A 23,685-nucleotide genomic window follows, 5' to 3' on the forward strand; every position below is an offset into this window, starting at 1 on the left:
TTAAAGTCTGGAGGCCAAAGTTCCGACGACCACCATGATTGGACAGCATGTCCGACGTGATAGCAGACCGCGAACGCTGGTGGCCACGATGAGCCTGGCCATTGTTACCTGTAGCCGGGGGTTGGCTTTGGCGGAGGCGAGTGCTTTCGAGCCCCGGGCCAAACACATGGAACGACCGACGGTTGTCTGCAGTAGAGTTTCTCATACTGGGCTATGGAGAATGAACAATGAATGATGTGTTGGAATTAGAATCTTGTTTTTTCTTGTTTGATGGAGAATGTTGTGCGTCGTATTTTGCTTAGTTACCTTTTGCTCAGGTGGATCGAACAGCCCGCGCGTACTCTCCGGGGCTGTTTGGTGCTCCAGTGTCTCGAGGTGATGGTCCATTGTAATGAAGTATCAGGTTTGTATAATTTTTTTTTAAAAAAAAAGAAAAAGATAAGGAGCGGCAAGGAAGTTTTTTTTTAAAAAAAAGAATCAAAAAAGAAGACGTTACAAAATGAAAGGCAAAGAAGAAGTAGAAGAAGTAAAAAGTAAAGAAAAATAAATAAGAGACAAGAAATGAGAGAAAGAAAGAAAAAAGGAAAATATGTAAAGGTAAAAAAAAAATTAAAAAAAAATTAAAGGAGAGAAGAGAGAAAGACAGAAGAGATAGAGAAAGAAAGAAAGAAAAAAAAGGAAGAAAGAAAGAGAGAGAGAGAGAAATGAACCAAAGACAAGACAAGCAAAGGTCAAACTAAGCGATCAAATGATGATTGGATTTTTTTTTTATTTTATTTTATTTTAATTTTTTTTTTTTGGCTTCTGCAAAATCATATTGGGAAGTCTACAACGAGGTATTGGGTTTAAATTTCTTGTCTCTTAAGTACAACATTGATCTTCACCCGCCAAATTGGCACAAAGGTTTGCTTTTTTTGCGCCTTTTATTATACATTTATTTGCGACATCCTTTCATTTACAGTAGGCGCTCTAAGTATTGCGTTTGTTGATGCAATATTGAAAAAAGTTCTAAACTTACTACTGCTAATACAACACTAAGATTTATTAACATCAAAGCTCATGTATAAAAGATGAGTAATTCGGAATAAAGAAGTATATTCCAACCGCAAACGAACATGTCCTAGTTACTCCTATGACTCTGCGACTTGGAAATATCAATCTAACCGACGGCATATAAGGTTATTTAATTGGATATAACGGGCTGTAGTACAAAAAACACTAGTCTGTGATTTATCTATACTTGTGTCAAGAACCTGCAGTGATGATAAACTTACCCAAACTATACTAATAATAATTCTAATACTTTACTGCTTATAGATATAAAAAAAATTATTACTTTGTACAAAGAATACACACACAATATATTCTCTAATATAACGTTATGATTATGATTTTGATACCATCAATATTAAGCTTAGATATGCTTGCAAGCACACACACACACATACATACATTAATAGAAATATCTTGTTAATGATATTACTCCCCTTTATCTTCTCTCCCTTCCATTGCCTTCTCTTCTCTTCATTTTCCCCTTGATTTTCACTCAACTATATACTTCGACAGCTCTATAATATAATACAATTTACCTGTAGCATTGCATATAAATTTATTATTACATATATCTTTATTCGATGAACAAAAACAGCCAACTGATTGATTAGGAAATAGGTAGTTTATAAAACATAGTGCTAAAAATAAATATTCTCTTCTTTCTACCAAAAATAAAATAATAATAATAATAATAATGAGTTTGAAGGTTAAAGAACTTCTTTAAAGTTACAAATAAAGTGGGTGGCTGGGATGATCGGAGTGATACACATAAGAAAGGCGGGGCTTGTATAGCATCATCAAAAAACTGTACCTAGAGAAAATGAAATGTAATATATATATATATATACATACATATATAATCGACATTATGTATTCAACCATTATTTGACAATGCACTATATTACCAGTAGAACAGCTAAACATATGGTGCTTATATATGATCTTTATTTTTGTCAATTGCTTATTCCTAAAGCTACCACAATATCAGAAACATATACATATTTTTTTAAAAGCTGTGACGCCTTTGAGCCACCCATTCAACCCAAACCAACCCAAACCAATAAAATTAAAAAAAAATAAAAATAATAAAAAATAAATCCATCTTCTTGTTCCGCTCTTTTCACTCTTTGCATACCACAACCCAACGTGGCCCAATCGCTCACCATGTCTGCCAGCGACGCCTACCTCAACAGTTTTATGGACTCTCAGGCACTTCCATACGACAACGAAGTGCCTACCTCCACTCCAGCACACATGGAAGTTGACGATACTCAGGAACCTCCTCGTCCACCACGTAGAGTCGGATTCAACGTGGAAAACATTGACAAGGTTGTCGACGAAGCAGGTGTTCTTGCCATGCGCGATTTTGAAGACTTTCTCGAAACGTGAGCCTCGAAAATATTTTTTTCATTGAAATTTATAGAAAAAAAAAACAATATATACATATATACATATATGTGTATATGTGTGTGTGCTTGTGGCATACGCAAACTCATTCACGAACAATTAATAGATTCAAAGATCCAAATGCATCTTATATTGTTTCTGGATCCCAATGGATGGGCCGTCCTTATATGATGCAAATCGATCAGCTCAAGCTCACTCAGCTCAGCACTATCTTTGTGGATTTTAACCACATCAAACAGTCAGCACCTTCGCTGGTATTGGCTCTTAAGGAGCAATATTATCGGTAAACACAATTAAAGCAAAAATAATAGCAAGAAATACACAGATATAGAGATAGATCTATTTCTGACCAAAAAATTGATGTTTATTATATCCATCAACAGATTCTTGCCTTTTTTACGCCGTGCGATCCTAAATGTTGTCCGTAAGCACTTTCCTGATCAGACCTACGTCAATACTACCTATGGCGATCAAGTATCCGGTGCTATTCTACGTGAATTCTCAGTCGCATTCTATGGTGTACCTGACCTCGCGCGCGTCCGACAATTGAGAACTGATAAGATTGGTCAACTTATCAGTGTTAGTGGTACTGTAACCCGAACAACCGAAGTACGTCCCGAATTGACCTATGCTTCATTCACTTGTAATGAGTGCAACAAGGTTATGAATGATGTCGAACAACAGTTCCGATACACCGAGGTAATATGCACATATATATAAATAAGATCCAATTTGATATATATATATAACTAAACTGTGATTTATTTAAATATGTTTGTGGGTTTAATGTAGCCTGCTATGTGTCAAGGATCCCAGTGCTTCAATCGTCAACACTGGACTCTTAATGTTGAACAGTCCAAGTTTGTTGATTGGCAAAAGATTCGTATCCAAGAAAATGCAAATGAGATCCCTACTGGCAGTATGCCCAGAAGGTATGCCTTTTTTTCATTTTTCCTTTCTTTCTTTTATTATTAGAAGATTACATGTGTGGATTACTAAAGAAAAATATTGTGTATTTTTACAGCTTGGATGTTATTGTGCGTAATGAGATGGTTGAACGCGCCAAGGCTGGTGACAAGTGTATCTTTACTGGAACTCTAATCGTTGTTCCAGACGTGGCTGCTTTTAGAACTCCAGGTAAGGTTAAATGTTGTGATTTTAGGTGCCTGAAAATATGTATCATACAAGACAACAAAGGCACCTTAACAACGATTTGTGATACATTCCTGCACAGAAACACAAAACAAACTGCTTTTATATTCTCTTTTTGAAAAATTATAGGTACTTCTGTTGAAACACAGCGTGACAACACTACTCGATCCAAAGAAGGGCTGGCAAAAGAAGGTGTAACTGGACTGAAGGCTCTCGGTGTACGCGATTTGACATATCGTATGGCTTTCTTAGCCTGCATGGTTCAGCCTGCTACTACGAGCAAAGTAAAAAAAAAAAAAAAAAAAAAAAACTTCTTTTTTTTTAAAAAACAAACCTAACTTTCTTAATATAATTTCAATGTTTGGTGTTTGCGCTTTTTTTAGGTATCTTCATCTAATTTGCAGGGCGATGATGGAGGTGAAGAAACTGGTCTTCAGGTCCTTGAAGATTATACTCCAGAGGAAGTTGACCAGATCAAGAATATGATTGATATGGAATCTGCTATTTACCCTAAGCTTGTTAGCAGCATTGCTCCTAATGTATTCGGTATGTAATACGCGGGTACTTGCGAGTAATGTTCAATGGATATTGACCTTTTTTGTGTGTATTTGGGGGGATAAATAGGTCATGATACTGTTAAAAAGGGTATTTTGCTCCAGTTAATGGGTGGTGTACATAAAGTTACACCCGAAGGAATGAACTTACGTGGTGATATCAACGTGTGCGTTGTCGGTGACCCAAGTACCAGCAAGAGTCAGTTTCTCAAGTAAGTCTTTTGGGTTGTTAGGGACTGAAAATGGCCTAATTTCAATTTTAGGTATGTTTGTGGTTTTATGCCCCGCGCAGTTTATACCTCTGGAAAGGCTTCTAGTGCTGCTGGTTTGACTGCATCTGTCATTAAGGATGAAGAGACTGGTGAATTTTCTATTGAGGCTGGTGCTCTGATGTTGGCAGATAATGTAAGTTTTTGTGATACTGCGCTGTGCACAGGTGTAATATTTGGAAGCCAAAACATTAAAATCTCTTTGCTTTTTAGGGTATTTGTGCTATTGATGAGTTTGACAAGATGGACTTGAAGGATCAGGTCGCTATTCACGAAGCTATGGAACAGCAAACTATTTCGATTGCTAAGGCTGGTATTCAAGCCAGTTTAAATGCCCGAACTAGTATCCTGGCTGCTGCTAACCCAGTTGGCGGTCGTTACAATAAGAAGATGACACTCAAGGTAAACATTTATGCTCGCATACATTCTTGTTTATCATATAATACAATGGTTTCTTTGGTCTACGGGCTTTACTCATAAATAATGCTATAGCAAAACATCAACATGTCAGCTCCTATCATGTCTCGTTTCGATTTGTTCTTTGTTGTCTTGGATGAATGCAATGAAATTACCGATTACAACATCGCCCGTCATATTGTCAGTGTTCATCGCCTTAAGGATGACTATATTACCCCTGAATTTGGTACAGAAGAGTTACAACGTTACATTCGATATGCCAGAACATTCAAGCCCAAGGTAATAACAATATTAAAATAAAACAAGAAACAGATCATAAAATTAGAGAACTAGAGAAAGAGAAAAAAAAAAGAAAGAGTTAATGTACAAAGGAGTATTTTTTTAAAGAAAAAACTAATGCATGAATGTAATTTGCACGTGATTTTTTGCTACTGCTATTGTTGTTGCTGTTTCAAAGATGACACCTGAAGCAGCCAGCAAGTTAGCCGATTGCTACCGTGATCTTCGCCAAGGTGATGCTCAGGGCATCAGTCGCAACTCTTACCGTATTACAGTGCGTCAGTTGGAAAGTATGATCCGTCTTTCAGAAGCAATTGCACGTACATACTGCACTGATATTGTAAGTATAAACATTAAAGCAGAATATAAGCTTTTATCTCTTGAATGTTTTTTTTTGTGTGTGTGTTTATATATTAATTTTGGAATATATATTACTTAATGCATAGATCACGGCTGGCTTTGTGGAAGAGGCTTATGGATTGTTGCAAAAATCTATTATCCGCGTACAGCAAGATGATGTAGAGATTGACAATGAGGAAACCCCAGAAGAAATTATGCGTAGTGCAGAGGCATTGCGTGGCATGAGCAGTCTTCGCATTCAGGACGAAAACGACTCTGCACCTTCAGAATCAATGCAGGTCGAAAGCCAGCAGAGTCAACCTAGAATCCGTATTGATTACGAGAAATATGAGCAGATCAAATTGCTCTTGGCTCACAAACTTCGATTGGTACAAAAGGAAGCCTCTGAGAATGATCAAGGTAAGAGAAAGAAAAAAGGATGATTTGATAAACAAATCAGTATATAAAATCAAAATACTGACTGGTCTTGTTTGGTTTGTTTTAAACAAATAAAACAAAACAAAACAAAACAATAATAATATAGAACCTGGCCTGCGCTTTAATGACTTGGTTATGTGGTACCTTGAACAACAAGAAGATAAGCTTAATTCTCCAGAAGAATTTGAGTCAGAGAAGATCATTGTTGAGAAAATTATCAAGAGACTTGTCAAGACGGTAGGTTTACATTTTTAGGCTTACAATTACATGTTACTCATTATATAATCTTTGTACTGTAGGCCGATATGCTTATCGAGATCCAACAAAATGCTCGTTACCAGGAAGATGATGACGAAATGGCAACAGATAGTAATGACCCTATCATTATGCTGCATCCCAACTGTATCCTTGAAGACGAAGTTTAATTTAACTAATTACAATCACAAAAAAAAACAGAAACTTAATGGCCTTTCTTATATCTTCGTAATGCTGCCTTTTGTATATAACATTCTAAAATATATAAATATTTATATATATATTTGCATTCTGTGCCTAGCATGATTCAAACTTGAATTCCCATGTAAGGAGAGCGAATAGATTAATAATTACACTTACACTTACAATTACAATTACAATTACTTTTACTTTTACTTTCATTCTCTTCCTTCTCTTTGCTCTTTTTTATCGTGTCGTAATTTTACATTTGTGGTTACTATTTGTTGTTTATTATCATTATTTAATTTCATTTAAACAAGTAGCTTATAGCAATAATGGATAGTCTCTGATAATAATGAGCACGAATAAAACTCTTGTTTTTTCAACCCGCTATTATTGTGGATATTTAGGTTTTTTTATTAGTAAAATTAAATATAATAAAACTATACAGTATCAAAAACAGATGCTTTTTCAAGTGTGTCTGCAATAGCTTGTACAACTGCTTCATTAGCTATTGCGAGCGATGGCCACAACAAATCTGCGCAGTTAGTAAGCTGTAAGTTCAAGGCTCGGTTCCCAAGAATAGAGATAGAGGAACAGTCATCCACCATGAGATAAAGATCAAGAATATTCTGAAGGCAATCGTAGATTTCACCTTCTTCACAACGTTTTCGTAGTCTCAGAACATCATTCTTTTCCAAAGTACCTTGATAGCCTCCATCGAGTACGGCTAATGCCACTGTCTGAAATAGTTCGGATGCCACCCGGGCATCCGAGTCCAGGGGGACCTTGTCACTGTCGGCATAAGTAAATATCGTATATGGGCGGGTAGGGTGGTCGTTCATCAACCTAGAAGTTGCTCGACACATAATGTAGGTAGAGGGACAGTGGAAAAGCGATCGGAGGTTACGTAGTTGAGATAAAATAGCAAAGCCATAAAGTTGCTTTGATTCGCGGTTGTTGGCTATAATTTGGGCATCTTCAAAGGACTTTTTGTTGATATAGATTTTGATATTGCGTGCCAAATGCTTTGTCAAAACAAACTGTGAAAATGAAGGTCCTATTTCAGGCATGCTCTTGCCATTAAGCATTACTCCAGAGGTAATATAGCCTCCAAATGTCTTGGTGCCAATCACGAGCGAGCGATTTTTGGCGTACATTGCGTAAGACACACACACGTTAGGGTATATTGAGTCAACTGGGGGCAGGGACGAAGCGCGTAGTGTTTCGTCTTTGAATATGTAGCGTTCACGGTGTACATCTTGCGAGATTGTTCTGCCGTACACTTCGATTGAATTGACTAGCATAGCTTGGCCAGTCTCGCTTTCAAGAAGTATAGCACCTGCAAACACCTGTGCACAAAAATATCTTAATTGTGGTCCCATTAACCAGTCAGTGTTTAATAATTCGCAAATCTCTGAATTCAATTCAATGTAGGTTTCGGACTGCAGTGTATGGGCATAAGGACTGCTGTCGATGACATACGACAGAGAAGCGTCTAAATGTATCCCTTGCTGGGGTGTATCAGCGTCAAGTTCGTCTGTGCTGCTGATCTTTCTCTTCTTGGTTGGGTTTACTTCATGAAATGAAAAGTTTGAGTGAGTAGAGGACAGCCTTTCGATAACTTCATTGCTGACTAAACAATTTTCTTCATTCCCGTCCTGGTCTATCAAGGCTATTGGTTTTAAATCGAGTGCATCTATGAATTTGATGTGTCTTTTTGCTTCGTCTTGGCTTAGATGCATTACACCGCAGGCATGTAGAATGGCATGTTCGTAGCTTCGGTGGGACTGTTCGAGTGGTTCCAAAGTACTGGCTGCAGGACATTTAAGTGTTTGAGGTAGTCGTGCGTCCACCATGTCAAGTGTTGATTCAATATCATCTCCATCTGGATTTTCGTCTTCGGTCGCTTCAATTTCGTCGTCATTGGATGAGTAAAGTGAGGCTGAAATAAATAAGTTTGTCAGCTTTGTTCTGATTCTTTTTTTTTTGGCCCTGAAGTCAAATCCATGTACAGAACTCCTCCAATAATATTTTATAGCGGATATATAGATATATAGATTTACAGATACATAGATATATACTCTGGTTTTGTATTATCGTTATTTTTGGCTTACAAGAATCTGCCCGTTGTGCTCCTTGGCAAATGTTCTTCTTTACATGTCGTCGAAAACTACTCGATGTTGCATAACTTCCTCCACAAATACAGGGAAATGTACCATCCTCTCTACGATAGACAACTGTTGGTGCAGCTGTTCGTCAGGGGCAACAAGGTATTTATATATATATACATATATATACAAGATATATTTATGTCGATCGAAATAAAGCAAGTACCATACATATTTAAAGTAATAAAAAAAGGACCGTGTAAATAGCTGTTAGTTATAGAACCCATGTATATATAGAACAGATATATAGCTTTATTACCGCTGTATGGATAATTCACAGTAACTTTGGCTGAATGGTACTCTTTGGAATGTCCTTTGAGTTGAGAATGTCGAACAAAAATCACACCGCATTTCGAGCAATGGCATTGAAGTTCTGTCGGTTCTATCGGTTCGATTGGTTCGGTCGTCATTGTAGATGAATTAGATGAAGGAAGAGGGCCGTGAGTATCAAAACATGAATTTTCTCTCTTTTTTTTCTTTTTGAGAAAAAAAAAGAATCGGAAAAAACGGACTTGAAGAAAGGGGACTCGGTGTAGCCCTTGTCTGTCAAATGAACGGTTTATGTATGAATGAATTGGGTCAAATAATATACTCAATAAGACAACTATCTTCAGGTTTTGATGACGTGGTCTTGGCCTCAATAGTAGGGGAGCAATTAATAGTAATATAGGTTGATGAAGATAGAGAAGGAGAGACCAAAGATGAAGTCCCTCTTTTTTTTAAAAAAAAAGAATGAAATCTTATTTAATATCAGCTGAGTACCATGGTAACAAATTTAACGTGTTTGTGTGTAAGGAAAAAATAAACGAATAGGGGACAGCTGAATAAAGTATTAGTACTCAGTTTATGTGGGGGTAAGACCAATTAATCCAAGGAGACCCTTTGCTAAAGATCGCCAAATATTTATATATATTTATATATGTTTTATTATTATCATTTATACTTATATTTATATGGTAGCAAAGTGCATTCCAGATCATTTTTATGCTACAAAAATATATATCATGTATTCTGTATATGTGTTATATATACATATAAATACCACCCAAGTAATAATAAAGAATACTCTATTGATGTTACACGTATTTTAGCTCTGATGTTCGGCTCTAAGAATATTCATATTTTGACACCTATTAAGTTTATGCATATTATTATTATTATTATTTTGGCATGTCTTTATATATTGCTGTCTTATCTGTAGTCTAATCATTTTTTTATCCATAATAAGCCTTATTTTATAGTATTGGCCATTTTTTGATTAACTATTATATATATTCCAACAATCATACCTTAAATCAATTAGCTTTATGGTTTTCTCCAACGTCAAAAGGTCATTATGTTTTATTCTAACGGTCCCCTTTACATGCAAAATACAGATAAATTATCTAGTTATTCTGGCTCTAATTGGATAGGTCATCAGGAATGACATTTATTTAAACTCAAGTATCAATCACAAGGTAGTGACAATATTGTCATAGGTATACTTGTGTACAATAAATAACCATAAGGAACTTCTTTAAAGCCTTATACTAAGCTCGCCTTACTTTGAAGAGATCTACAGAATACCATATATACAGAATAAACTCGAATTCTAAACATGTGTAGCTAATTTTTTTTTAGACACTCATCTTTTGGACTATATTTGACACATTGGTTTCCAAAAAAATAATATTTAAGCTCCAAGATGGTATATCTAGCCTTATTGTATGAATAGATACTTGAAGCTCATTCATATTACTTGCTTTATCTTGCTGAATTCTAGTATAGCTTATACACAGATCAAGCCTCAGGGCGCTCAGTAGAACTAAAACTCTGGTGATGCTTAAATCAAAAGTCAAAATGGTCTACGAGACTTCTGTACTCCTATTTTTTAGGCTAGAAAATGAAAGTGCCTGTATGAATTGGCTATCATATTCTTAAATCTAGGACTTTACTATGATAAAGTTGGCTGCTAGCAGGTATGTACTCTTTGAAACTTTGTTTTTGGCTTGTTTCTACCATTTTTATTCGTTTTCTTCCTATTAATCCGTTTAATTAACCGTAGGTTTATAGACGACAGACGATAGCTAAAATTATGTAAGAAAAAATTCAATACAATGTAACAATTGCTACAGGAAATAATGCTTGTCGAAGGGTATGTTTTGACCTACTTTCTCATTTCAGATACTTGGGTTTTAATGATATTTATGTATCTTCGATCTCTCTACTAATTAATATTTCATTCATACACTGATACACTTCTTTTTCCTTTATACTGGGAAGATGTCTCTACGCTCGAGCTATAATAGATAGTGTTGGTAATTGACTCTGTTTTTCATAAGTAATGGGACATTTATAAAAGATTTATATTTGACAGTTAAAATCTGAAACAGGCACAAAAATTCCTTTTATAGAGTCCTGTTTTTCTATATATATAAACGGGTAATTAGAGAGGGTGTCTTCGAGCCTGAATTGCAAATGTTTGCAATTTTTTATTTTACGCGGCGAATTAAATTCCAATACTTGTTTTGCAGATTTCATGGTGGAGGCCATTTAGTGAGCATTTGAAGCCAAAAGTTAGGTAATCCCTGATTTTTTACTTCAAATGCTCACTAAATTTCTAGTAAAAATTGGGCTTATTTTTCCCACTTCAAAACAAAATGTATGATAGCCAGTAACCTCTTCTTCATACTTACTTAATAAAATAGGCCTTGGAAAGTCAAGTTTATTAAGGTCTATTTCCTCTAAATTTCTTAGTATCAATGTTTTCAACTTATAATATTCATAACTGTGTCTGAGCTTTATTCTTATTTTTGATTGGGTTTTACAAATAATTATTTTTTAGTCATCTTGAAATTATCATAACTCGACACCCTCTCTATTTTTTTTTTGAATTTCTCATTTGATAAAAATTGCATTTATATATATCCTATGTACGAGACAAATGTCATAGGGACTGCATGTAAATATATTTACTCTGCCCTACTCTACACTGGATCTGATCTATAGTCCTTCCTAATAAAGTATCATAGAGATACCAGATTACTACAAGATTTTACCTTGAAATAATAATAATAATTAAATTTGATGGGATATACTAGTAGGCTCGGGAAACCTTGGCTACCTTTGTAATGTAGTATTGTTGTCTACTGAGTTAATGACACAGTAACAAATGCCTAGGCTGCAGACATTAGCAATTAAAAGAAATTCTTAATTCAATAGAAATATTTAAATAATAAGAATAAATTAATCGGAATACAAACGTGCTTTTCATTTCATCAAAAAAAATACTGATTCGGAAATAACATTTAATAATTAACTTCACATGCGTCCTGACGATCTTGTTCTACCGGGAAAAAAAAGCGCCTCATATACAGTTTTATTAGCTAGTTTTATTTATTTATTTGTAATAAAAAGTTATTTCTCGTTGTTGTATATTGGCGTTTTATTATTTTCGTATAAAGATAAATACAAGTGAAGCTTAGGAAAGGTATTTATTTTCATTCTATTTAGGTCTACATCCACAAGCTCTTGCTTGACTGGTTTGATTAAACACCACATCTTTAAGAACCTGAGAAAGCAAGCCATGAACAGCCTCGACTGAGATCTTTGTACTAATATATATATATATAAAATATTAATTAAGAGGTCTAAATACATTAACTTTGATTTTATCGTTATTCTTACCTATCCTTGGTAACTTTTCCAAGTTGACTCTCATCATTTTTCTTTCTGTCTCCATAATATCCTCCCATACGCCCAGTCATACTACTGTTAGTTTTCTTGAGCTTCTCTGCTAAATCAGTCATCTGTCTAGTAGAATACTCTCGATTCTAAATAAATAGATAATATTATTGTTATATATCAGAAAAATCCATAAACAACAAGGGGATAGTCTTACTGTCAGAAGAGGGGATTGAGACAATGTATTAACCCAGTATTTGTTCCATAGAACTTCTAGCAAATGACTATCCAAAGATGATTTGAAATGGGTGATCTCCAAAGGATAATAACTATAATATTTTACCAAAAAGAAAATATAAAGGATAGAAGTATAGCTTAGTACATTATACATCATAAAAATAAGACTTTAGATTATACATACGACTTAGCATGGACACCAAAGTCTTCGATCTTATCCAGTGGAATTGTCTGGTACTCTGAAGGGTCATCATTTTTAGGTTTATAGCCCTTGATAAAAAAAATGCAAGTATAATTTATATACACGGATGTTCTGTATTTTCTCTATTTATTTTTTTACCTTTGGGTATGTTCGAAAAGCACCAATATCCACTTTTCCAGCAGACATGGTACGATTGGGGTCAATCTATTGTAATTATTAGAATATGTTTTAGTGATTGCCGATTGCATACAAACAATATAGAAATTTTATTTACCACAACTGCGACCCAGGGCTCTTGGTATTGTTGATTAAGCATCTGAGTGCTTACATCGATTCCAGATAGCCAACACCCATAGCCAGGGTGAGAATGATACCACCCAATCGCATTCTCTAGCCGGCCGGCTTCTTTGGCTCTCTCCATGTATGTAACCATGTACTCATACGCTTCACTCTGGGCATTAACTCTGGTTTCTGTACCTTCAACAGGAAGTGCAAATGCATCCATAATGTACATTGTGTTTCCTTGAACTTTGCCTTGCATTAAACCCATAATTTCAATGTTGCCTCCGGAACGCGCATGCATCACCTAATTAAATAATAGTAGAATGATCTTAACACGCATTCAATTATTTTAATTTCAATAAAAGATCATTTACCATTTTGATGAGAGCAATGGCAGATATCTTTACATATTTGTAGTGGTTTGGGCTATATGGGTTATACTTTAATAAGATATAGATATAGATATGTTGCTAAAAAAACAAGATATTTGATGTCTTCTTTCTTTTACTTTGTCTTCCACGGTTGCTGCGCGACATTATCTTTATCGAGCTGTGCATCATAATAGTAAATCTGGTCTTTGGCAGGATCTACCGTTTGGATGTTGTTTTCCAATTCCCAATTTTTACGTGCATTCTCGGCATCCATTGTGAATGCTTTGACACAGCGTGGACAGAGGTGGGAAAGAAAAGCTGGTATGTCTCAACAAGCATAAAATAGCAGTCGCACAAGGTAAGCGAAATACGTCAGACGAACTTAGTAAACGTACAAAATAAAATAAAATGAGAGATGGGGTAATAAGGAGTAAGAGGCAGAAAGTTAAAAAAAAAAACATAAAGTCCTGATAAGACTATTCTATGCGCGAAAGGTTATTGAATACGTTTACTGCTGAAATGATGCTTTTAATAACAGATCGTGCTTTTCTTATAATATTGTTGGTATTCTTTATTAAAAGTAAATTAATTGGAATTGATCGATATCAAGGGGAACGTTCGATAGGTGTATGTGGTTAATTTGCTAGTAATATTATTATTTTTTTTGAGATAAATAGGAGCGCAATATTGTACTCTGTCTTGGTTTGCACTTGAACAGTGCGTGATATCAAACTACTGTCTGTGTTTATGAAGCACTTTATTGAAAGCGGAATATATTTTACTTAAAAGAGTTAACAGTACATAGGGGTCAATCATAGGCTGAGTATTGGGGCCTGGTATCTTGTGCTTGTTCACAGCACATATTGCACCTGAAAATAAGAATTTATTCCTCTCCATTTACACTTTATCTGTTTGACCATATATTTATATATTTATATATTTATATATCTTATTTGCTCTTGCATGAGACAAATAAACACCACATTTTGGCACGAGGGTTTTGCTTGAAGCAATTGAACTTTTGGTTTACAGACTCCGAATACGACCAAAGGTAGTCAAATAGCCGTCTTATGCATGCCCAGAAGCATGTGACAGACGCTTCTCTTCCCCTCTTTTGATGTCTCCAACATCTGACAAAGTCCCTCATGAAGAGGGCATTCCAAACTTCTCCTCTCCTTACAGCGTTGATACCATTGACCAGATACCCACACCTCTCCTTAGTGCTCTTGTCTCTCTCGGTCCACTTGTTCAAATAACTGCCACACTTGTAAAGGTCATTACATGGCAGACATCTCATTCCCTTTCTGTATTGGCTATTCTTGCTTGGATTGTTACCTGTATCTGGACACGTACCGTTCTCCAGTGTCTGCCTGTGTTATTACTGGTCAAGCTAGCAAGCGATTGGTTCAGAATACGCACTCGCCAGGCACGACGTCTAACCCTTGACCGAAAAAAGAAGAGCAGATTACTCAGGAGGGTAAAGTCTAAGAAAACTCAGTCCTCAGAAGAAGAAGATTCCCCTGAACAACCTCAAGAAGAAGACGAAGAAGTCCTGAAGCGGAAGGTACTCGATGACGAAATATCGCTGGACGATACACTGCAGAATATAATCACTATCCAGGCCTGGGTGGTCGAGATCCAACATTCCCTTAAAAATGTTCTGATTTACCTCGATGGTACCCAGTCCGAATGTATTGTAACCGTGCTGAGTGTTCTCCTGTATGCTTGGCCTGTGTGGGCTTTCTTTCTTTGGTGGTTGGGCGTATCTGTCTTTGTTGGATTTGTCGGAGCTCTCTTGATCGCCTATCCTTCTCCCATGTTTCAAGTGGCTATCCAGAGCCTCAAAGATAACAGAATGTTGTACCATGCAGCCGTATCTTTGTATGCCTATTCAGTAGCTCTTGTTGTTTCTTGTCGTCTGTTAAGACCTGTCTTTAAGCCGAATAAGGGAATCATAGCACGGCTGTCTGACTGGGTCAAGCAGTTAATCGGAAGAGCTAATAATGAGAAGCAAAAAGCATTCGGTCAGATGGCTCCTGTTGATGCTGAAATTGTCGAGAAACCTTCTTCAAAGAGCGAAATGGTATTCCAGTTTGAGGTCTTTGAGAATCAGGTATGAAGAGGTTTACTGTTAGCTTTAATTTTAATCTTAATTTTCATCTATATGCTTTACGAAATATAACTGATAAAATATGTATTCTGGGGAACAATAGAGATGGTGGCTTGGTATGGGTTGGACTACGAATATGATGCCTAGTGAGCGTACAGCCTGGTAAGCATGAGAGCAGCAACTCTTGAACATTGAAAGAGGCATCCAAATAAAATGTGTGCTCATCCATCTTGTGCTTAGGACCGACAACCAGTTGATGCCTATCTTGTCTAAAGAGAAGTTTGACCTTCCAGAGCCAACCGAGGCTAATCCTACAATGCGTGTGATTACCAGCAAATCCTGGAGTTGGGCTGACTCAGAATGGTGGGTAGATATGACCAAAGAGTTGGATGGAAAGATTGATCGGAATGGGTGGGCCTATGGCAACAATGCCTGGCACCTCTTTACTTCCTCTCCCGGTCTGGGCACATATACCCGCCGTCGTCGCTGGTGCCGCCGTGCACGCCTCATCGAACGTCACACTTCTCCCTTGCAACGAAAAACCTATGCAAGCGGGGAATGGATTAAAGAATGATATACTCATTACGTCTTGCCAATGCACTTGTCCAGAAATGGATTTTCTCTTATGTTGTCTATCATATTTCTTTTAGCTAGTATAAAACTATGCAAGCATTTCTTGTAATAAACTTTTCTTCTTTCATTGCTCAAAAATAATATATTATTTTTATAAATTTTCAATTGCAAATCAATAATTTACTATGCTCAAACGTATGTTTTTTAACCGCCTAGGCATTAATGAAAAGGCCGAGCAATACCGTCCTAAAGGATCTGCAAAGGTCACTTCTATTGAGAAACGCTACCCATATCTTCACTACACCACTCCACACAAAACACTGAACGACAAGCAAGAGAAGAAGAAGCTAGCAAAGGTCAAGCAGATTGCCAACTGGCTTGATAACGCAGTTCCAGGCTCACCTGTTCCACTAGGAATTGACTCTCTTTTGGTATGAGACATCGCAAAAAAAAAATTGGATTTCAAGTACTAATCTTGATTTATCACAGAGCTTTATTCCATTTATTGGAGGCTTCTTGGGTTCCATACTTGCAATGTACCAAAGTAAGATAACTAATATTTATTAAACTCTTTTATTAAATACAATCAAATCTAGTCTATTTGTCTACCCAGTTTGGTATCCCACTATGGCTTCTTTTCCGTATGCTACTCAATGTGCTTCTTGGTAATTATTTGATTTGACATAAAGTTAGCCAAGTTATATCGAGACTTACTTGCCAAATTTATGCTTAGATTTCATGATCGGCATAATTCCTATCATTGGTGGCTTTTTGGACATGTTTTACAAAGCCAATTTATGGAATGCAGAGGCTCTGGAGGATTGGTTGGCACATCCAGGACCTATACTTGATCCTGTTACTGGATCAAGTGCAGCAGTAGCAACTCAAATTACCTGGCGCCAGTTGACTCATGATGCATTGCACATATTCCATTCAATGGTCCCATTTATTTCTCCTGCGAATAAGTCATGAATGGGGCTGTACGTACAACGAACGATGTAAATTAGTGTACGAGTATAGTAGCTTTATAAACATGTATATAGAGAAAAGATTTTTTTAAAGAAAAAACAAAAAAAGAAGACATATGTGTAGTTGAGTAATTAAAATATTCAAATATTGAAATGTAATGTTGATGTTAATAAATCCTCTTCTATTTTGACTGACGCTTGTAGCAGAAAATTAATTATTTGATGAGTATTTGTAGACTCCAGATTTAGATTAAGCCACTTCCACTAAGGATCGATAGCAAAGAATGTTTTGTTAATTAGAAAATCTACAATATATTTAATTATGAGCATGTTATTATAATAGAGCACTGGTTTCGTCTGTGGGTGTAATAATATTTGTGAACCAGTTAAACAAAATTTTCGCGTTTTGATTGGTGAGACTTACAGTAAGTTAGTGTTAATATTTTTACAAAGGAGAAAGAAGATTGGTTACTGCACTTTGTTTTCAACTTCATTTTAAAAACGAATGTTACCTAATTTTCATGTGAGATATTACACCTACATAATTATTCTAAGAGAGTATTAAGATCAAATCTCGATTAGAATATTGTGTTAGGGTAGACTATATGGCACTACATGTTTACCGTAATTATCTATCTGTATTGTGCAAGCCTAGCAAATACAGTATTAGTATAGAATATTTTAACGAATTTTCCAGATCATAAAAATAACAAAACAAAAAACTTTAGAGTTTCCCGACTTAACCAAGCGGTGTTGTTTTTGCCGCCCTGTATTTAATAAATCAAAGGGTTTATGGTAACGTTTAAGGGACTTTACCTACAGGAAACCTCAAGTCTGCCTTACGAGCCTGCTTTATGATTTAATATAGAGGAATACCATATTTGAGAGCTATAAAGCTATTCGTCTAGAGTGTCAAAAAGACATACACGCACACTGTATTTTTTTTCTAGTATTATTTACAGACACATTTTCATTTGCTTTGGGAAAGAAACAAATCGGTGTCTTAACATATGTACTATTGAAAGGCCTATGCACCACAGCCCTTTCATTTTTTGATCTGATTTTTATCTCACGCCCAATAGAATATGTACCGTAGACAGTATCCATTGGCTCACCTTATAAAAAAGAAAGAAAGAAATCAAATAGGTTTTTAAGTTGGGCTTCCAAAGCATCCGAGAGGTTCTAATCGGTTTTATTTTATTTTTAATTCTTGAATCGCTGTTAATATTTTGGTTACTTCAAAAAATTTCTTGAATGTAAAAATATCTATATATATATATATAGATGTATGAAGTTTTGGCTTCCTATTCTCCTTGTTTTCTCTTTACAACATTAAAATATTAGAACTATGGAGACTACAAAAGAAATATCATCAGGCTCTTCCTCTGCTCTCCCACCAATGTGCTCATCGGACACTACCGATAGCTTTCCGGATGAAAAATCCCACCCAATCTTTGAGCACGCCTCAGATACTGCCATTGAAATTGGAGTTGATACATATGTCCTTCCTGAAGTCAAGTCGGGAGAAGTTCCTAGCGAGGTTGAACAAAAACCGAGTCGATTTAGCTTGTTCTACAATAGATATCTTCTATGGTGTCAGTAAGTCAACAGTTCTTTCCGGCCTGCCACCATTTAAACTATTAAGGAAAAAAATTTCATCTCAAAAATAATGAATCGCCAAGCTTTAAACTTCATTATTGATCGCCCGATCTCAAACTTGTCTCTTTATTTTCGATACACAGTCTTGTAATGTGGCTTCTGTTTACAGGATTTCTGGCTGCTGCCTATGCACTCCAGGTTCCAAAGGGATACAATCCAGAGAACCTAATCCTCGGCCTTATATATGCTTGGTTCTGTATCTACATGTTCTTCTCTCATGTCTCAACAGACTATGTCACCAAACCTTGGAACATCGCCTTTGCATTCATAAACAGGCAACTATCTCATATCAGAAGTTGGATATTATCATTAGTCTACGCAATCTTTGTGTTTGCCGTAATTGCAATCACAGTATTTTCGTTACCTGAATCTGATTCATCGACACGTATACAACGTTTAATTGCCCTGGCTGGCATGATTTTATTCTTGCTTTTTGTCTTTGCCACCTCAACCGTGAGTTTTGGGTTGACTCATTCGACCGATCAAATTAATACGAGTGACTAATTGTATCATTATTCTTGTAGAACCATCGTGCTGTCAAATGGAACACAATCACCACAAGTATTCTACTCCAGTTCCTCTTGGCCTTATTCGTTTTTCGTTCCCAAGCAGGTCACGATATCTTTCAGTGGGCATCTACCTTTGCCCAAGGTTATCTTAGCAAAGCTTGGCATGGTACTAGCTTCGTTTTCGGTGAAAATGTCGCAAATTCTGGATTGTTTGCCGTCAGTGTCTTCCCCGCTGTTATCTTCTTTGCTGCTACAGTACAGGTGCTATATTACATCAATGCCCTACAATGGCTTCTCAGGAAATGCGCCTCTGTTTTCCGAGCCATCTTAGGCGTCTCTGGAGCTGAAGCTGTGGTAGCAGTAGCGTCTGTAAGCATTTAGTTTAATAATACTTTATGAATTGGCCTCATTGTGTATTATAATCGGGTAGCCTTTCTTGGGTCAAGGCGAAAACGCTTTGTTGATCAAACCTTTCCTGCCCCTGTTAACTCCAGCCGAAATGCATCAAATTATGACATCTGGCTTTGCTACAATCTCAGGCTCTGTATTGTACGGCTACATTGCCATGGGTGTTTCCGGTCAGGCATTGCTGACATCTTGTATTATGTCGATTCCCTGTTCTCTGGCAATCTCGAAGCTACGTTATCCAGAAACAGGCGTGCCTATAACCAAAGACAAGGTGGTTGTACCTCCCAGCCAAGAAAAGCCTGCAAACATTCTCCACGCTGCTGGTGAAGGTGCTGCTATCGGTATCAACATTGCTCTCCTTATGACCGCCAACCTGATCTCCCTCCTTGCTTTGTTATATGCCGTCAATGCCGCTCTTACCTGGATTGGAAACTTCTTGACAATTCATGAATTAACACTTCAGCTGATTACTGGGTATATTTTTGTGCCGGTAAGTAAGAATATATCTCCTCTCGCGCACACCTAAGTACAGTAGTATGCAAACACTACAATGAAAACTTGGGCGGGTCATGGGTATAGATGTGTGTGTGTTGAGGATATTATCTTGTAAATTGTTTTCATTTTTTTCTGACCTAAATGAGAGTATAGGTGGTATGGTTCATGGGGATTGAGAACAAGGATGTATTGCTTGTTGGTAGACTATTGGCTAACAAAATCTGGGCAAATGAGTTTGTTGCATACGATATTTTGATGACAACCTACAAAGACCTCTTGTCGGAACGTTCTCATATTATTTCCACCTATGCTCTTTGTGGTTTTGCCAACCTTGGTAGTGTTGGTCTCCAGATTGGCGTTTTGAGTGCACTAGCACCCAAGAGAGCCGGTGACATCTCTCGTCTGGCCGTATCCGCTATGATCTGTGGTGCTGTCAGTACTTGGGTATCTGCATCAATAGCAGGAATGCTAATCTAAAATATCATTCTTTTCATTCTTTTTATTCTACCTCATAACCTACTACTACTTTACTTTATTTTTTCATTCGGATATCCTCTATTTTACTTTTTTATGTTCATTAACCATTTGCTTTAATCAAACATTTTATGAACATGTGTATATAAACTTCTTTAATTTTATTTTGTTACTACTATTATACTTTGGTTGTGCTTGGGAAAAAATATCTTACTAGTTTTTGAGCTGACAACAGCATATACTGTATAATGCATAGTATACGACATTGTAACGGCTGCAGATGCACAGCTCACGCTATCTTCCACAATAAATGTTTCAACCCAATCTAAAGCCTGTCAAAAAAAACAACAAGACTTCTTCTAAAGAAACATATTGTATTATACTTTTAAAAATCATCACATAAGCAGTAGAGCGATCTAATCTGATTATATTAAAAAAATGAATGTCTTCTTTCTTGCTGATCCCTCCAAATCTTGCAAGCTATTATACTATTTATAACACGAATTTTTGTTAAATTGAGTATAAGGGTGTATACAGTTATAACTACCTATCAAATTTAAATCCAATTAAATCAAGCACCTTTAAAAAAAATTCAAGCTTGGGAGCGTAGGTATAGGGCAATATTATACTAAAAAATCGGAAAGAGTGCCTGGACTCATTGATATACGCCTCCATTTTAATGAAGGCACAGGACACAACGAAAGTAAACAATTTTTTATCTTGCTGTTGTTTACTTGGACAAAAACGTTCAAGCTATGGTATTGAGTGGTTCGGTATAAATATATCTGCTCCAGGAGAGGCAGAGAGGGTTACCAAAGTAACTGGTTTAGGGATGTTAACCAATCCCGGTTCACTGCATATTGCGCCAACTGACAATTTTTGGTCATATAAACTTTAAGGAGTACATTGGCACAGACTGGTGTACTGCCACAGACATATTGATAGGAATAATTATGAAAAACACTTTCATAAGAGCTCTATTTGGTAAATACAGGACAAAGCGTTAGTCCGTCCTTATCCATCGTCATTGTCCAACAGTACAGCAGGTAATTCTCTGGGACCAAACACCAAAAAGGCAGCGTCTAAACCGTCTTATACCTCTTTGTCTCACCAGCCCTTCTAGTCTTTTTTTTTTTTGGTTATTTTGCTATCACGCTACCGAAGATCAATATTAATTCTTCTTTGACTGTCCTATCAAACGGCATGTATGGGATATTTTTCTCTCCTGCTTCTGTCCGTATCTTAACCTCGACAGCATTCGACTTATCCTTACATGAGGCACCTTTTCATAACCCTCCTCTCATGAGGTTATTTATACTCTAGTTTCCGTTACAATTACCAAGGTCATATGATGTGCTCACTGGAAGTTTGTTTTTGATGAATAGTCTTCGCCCCCTGGAGTGTTGTTCCAAAAAGCACATACAGTGATAGAAAAACACAGATTAGCACTAGCTTAAGCATTTCTCTTTTATCTCCTTTTCCCCCTCTGTTCTATCCTGTATTAGACAATCTTCTTATATTTCTTATTCTCTAACTTATCCTCTTTCTCTTTCCCTTGTTCTCGGTCTTTACTTTCTTTTTCATTTAATTAAGTTCACTTTGATGGTAATTTAAAGGCTGCACATAGAGAATAGCTGCAGAGCAATAAGATACAACCAAAAGCCAAATGTGTTAGCTATTTCAGAAACAATTATATAAATTTGTATATATTTATATTTGTAAATAAGTTCATGATATTACAGGCTATAGATAACTTTGCTTTAGATCCAAAGCGCTCCTCAGTGGAATTTGTGTATACGATAGCCATTTTGTCCCAAGCAGGTGTTAGACAATATGAATAGCCCTCTAAAGGTGTCGTCTCATAATGCACTGTATGTTTTGAAGAGAAACTGTCCCAGAAAGTCAAGTAACTGTTTGGGATAGCTTTGTTATTTCTTAGGGGCTTACTTAACACTAACTTTGATACACAATACCAAACGTTTTGTATACAAACTTTCTTGTCCACTGTTTGGTTAGGATGAGAAATCACATAGTAGTTCATATACAACTGAGCACGAATCATAATGTTTCAACTTATATTTGATACAGCTTGTATTTTTTCTGTTATGGCACTATGATCTCCCAATAGCCCCCGCATTTCTTCTTATCTACTTTGTATATAATTTGTAGACTTTTGATTTTCAGATTTCATAGCCCTCTTGATGATATCTAGAGCATACTGGTCTTAATTCTACTCGACCAACCTCATAATTACGGCCTTTTGATTTACCTTTCTGTTTTTTTTGACTCCACCTTTTCATATTCAGTACTTTTCTATACGTTGTACCAGCTGTTATACGATATAATATATATATATAAGCTTATATATATATATATGTGTGTGTGTATTTACCATGTGTCGATGTCAATTCAAAATATTGGCTTTGTATGTTTCTCTTTATGTTGTGTCCAGACTTCTTGTATTCCTTATACATGCTTTCGGCTAGTGTATAGAATGCATAAAATTCATATCAATATTTAAAAGTACACATCATCTATAGCTTTCACATTGTTCTACCTCTATTCCTTTTTACTTGTAGTTTTTGCTCTGAACATTCTTAAGTTTCTGGTATAAAAAGAAGAATAGTTTAAGTGTGCGGCGAGAGTCATGAGGAAGCCATATGACTTTAGAATCCTTTTTTATTATTATTCCACATAATAGGGACACTCTATCAGAACGCACATACGTTTCCAAGTCTATTCATTAGTCAATGATCATGCTTTATGATTGAAGACACCAAAATTCAAGAGTACAAATTTTGTCTGATATCTAGGTAATTTCAATTTGCAAAGTGATCTTGTCTTATATATATATATTGTCTAGATTAATCTCAAAAAAGTGTCTATAAATTTAAATATAATTTGTCTACAAAAAAATCCAAAATTATCTTAATATTAAGTAAAAACAATGTTATAGCATGGATTGGTGATTTACACTTCAAGTTTGAAAATTGGGAGTGGAATGACTGTACTTGTCGAATGACGCGGATGTGTATGTTAGTGCAACACAAAAACACGTATCCACAAATAGCCGTAGATATTAAGAGATTAGCAAGGGATCTGATTATAGATGATGGGTCTGCGGGTAGTACACTAATAATAGGACACACAATGTGTGTATATGCTAGCGTCCTCTCAAAGAAGTGTTGGCACAGACATTAAGCTGATTTCTTTCTGTCGT

The 23,685-nt window shown here is 36.1% G+C and overlaps 7 protein-coding genes across 7 annotated transcripts; 4 read left to right on the forward strand and 3 right to left on the reverse strand.

The window, feature by feature from the left end:
* Positions 1-2,250: 2,250 nt before the first annotated feature.
* PHYBLDRAFT_108914 (hypothetical protein) lies at positions 2,251-6,163 on the forward strand (the record flags this gene model as incomplete). The annotated part of the gene is made up of 14 exons (XM_018428077.1): positions 2,251-2,438; positions 2,567-2,743; positions 2,844-3,159; positions 3,253-3,392; positions 3,485-3,597; positions 3,742-3,896; positions 3,996-4,158; positions 4,237-4,378; positions 4,430-4,571; positions 4,649-4,837; positions 4,928-5,131; positions 5,310-5,471; positions 5,578-5,890; positions 6,015-6,163. 14 exons carry the CDS (start codon positions 2,251-2,253, stop codon positions 6,161-6,163), a joined length of 2,553 nt encoding a protein of 850 aa, XP_018295508.1.
* Positions 6,164-6,738: 575 nt separating this feature from the next.
* Positions 6,739-9,103, reverse strand: PHYBLDRAFT_76387 (C2H2-type zinc finger transcription factor). The gene is made up of 3 exons (XM_018443148.1): positions 8,774-9,103; positions 8,461-8,595; positions 6,739-8,288 (listed from the first exon to the last, which is right to left on the reverse strand). Exons 1-3 carry the CDS (start codon positions 8,922-8,924, stop codon positions 6,787-6,789), a joined length of 1,788 nt encoding a protein of 595 aa, XP_018295509.1. The 5' UTR covers positions 8,925-9,103; the 3' UTR covers positions 6,739-6,786.
* A 2,895-nt stretch (positions 9,104-11,998) lies between these two features.
* PHYBLDRAFT_108077 (hypothetical protein) lies at positions 11,999-13,543 on the reverse strand (the record flags this gene model as incomplete). The annotated part of the gene is made up of 8 exons (XM_018428028.1): positions 11,999-12,107; positions 12,181-12,326; positions 12,395-12,506; positions 12,599-12,684; positions 12,755-12,820; positions 12,891-13,202; positions 13,273-13,324; positions 13,407-13,543. 8 exons carry the CDS (start codon positions 13,541-13,543, stop codon positions 11,999-12,001), a joined length of 1,020 nt encoding a protein of 339 aa, XP_018295510.1.
* Positions 13,544-14,386: 843 nt separating this feature from the next.
* Positions 14,387-15,953, forward strand: PHYBLDRAFT_60604 (hypothetical protein; the record flags this gene model as incomplete). The annotated part of the gene is made up of 3 exons (XM_018440667.1): positions 14,387-15,382; positions 15,483-15,541; positions 15,620-15,953. The coding sequence occupies 3 exons, from the start codon at positions 14,387-14,389 to the stop codon at positions 15,951-15,953; spliced, it is 1,389 nt and encodes a 462-aa protein (XP_018295511.1).
* Positions 15,954-16,137: 184 nt separating this feature from the next.
* On the forward strand, positions 16,138-16,924 carry PHYBLDRAFT_141360 (hypothetical protein; the record flags this gene model as incomplete). Its single annotated transcript, XM_018430577.1, has 4 exons — positions 16,138-16,383; positions 16,442-16,496; positions 16,549-16,617; positions 16,686-16,924. The coding sequence occupies 4 exons, from the start codon at positions 16,138-16,140 to the stop codon at positions 16,922-16,924; spliced, it is 609 nt and encodes a 202-aa protein (XP_018295512.1).
* A 1,745-nt stretch (positions 16,925-18,669) lies between these two features.
* On the forward strand, positions 18,670-20,468 carry PHYBLDRAFT_56765 (hypothetical protein; the record flags this gene model as incomplete). The annotated part of the gene is made up of 4 exons (XM_018440224.1): positions 18,670-19,032; positions 19,104-19,457; positions 19,519-19,986; positions 20,145-20,468. The coding sequence occupies 4 exons, from the start codon at positions 18,670-18,672 to the stop codon at positions 20,466-20,468; spliced, it is 1,509 nt and encodes a 502-aa protein (XP_018295513.1).
* A 1,607-nt stretch (positions 20,469-22,075) lies between these two features.
* On the reverse strand, positions 22,076-23,114 carry PHYBLDRAFT_164386 (hypothetical protein; the record flags this gene model as incomplete). The annotated part of the gene is made up of 5 exons (XM_018434996.1): positions 22,076-22,140; positions 22,206-22,418; positions 22,735-22,794; positions 22,858-22,947; positions 23,039-23,114. The coding sequence occupies 5 exons, from the start codon at positions 23,112-23,114 to the stop codon at positions 22,076-22,078; spliced, it is 504 nt and encodes a 167-aa protein (XP_018295514.1).
* Positions 23,115-23,685: the final 571 nt, after the last annotated feature.

This window comes from Phycomyces blakesleeanus (genome assembly GCF_001638985.1).
Source record: "Phycomyces blakesleeanus NRRL 1555(-) unplaced genomic scaffold PHYBLscaffold_4, whole genome shotgun sequence".
NCBI classification, from domain to species: Eukaryota; Fungi; Mucoromycota; class Mucoromycetes; order Mucorales; family Phycomycetaceae; genus Phycomyces; species Phycomyces blakesleeanus.

Excerpts from the sequence above, each read along its gene's own strand:
- PHYBLDRAFT_76387 (XM_018443148.1), bottom strand. The coding sequence starts at position 8,924 with ATGACGACCGAACCAATCGAACCGATAGAACCGACAGAACTTCAATGC. Across the intron at positions 8,596-8,773 it reads TGTGAATTATCCATACAGCG|CTGCACCAACAGTTGTCTAT; the intron begins GTAATAAAGCTA and ends CCTGACGAACAG. Across the intron at positions 8,289-8,460 it reads AGCACAACGGGCAGATTCTT|CCTCACTTTACTCATCCAAT; the intron begins GTAAGCCAAAAA and ends TATTTATTTCAG.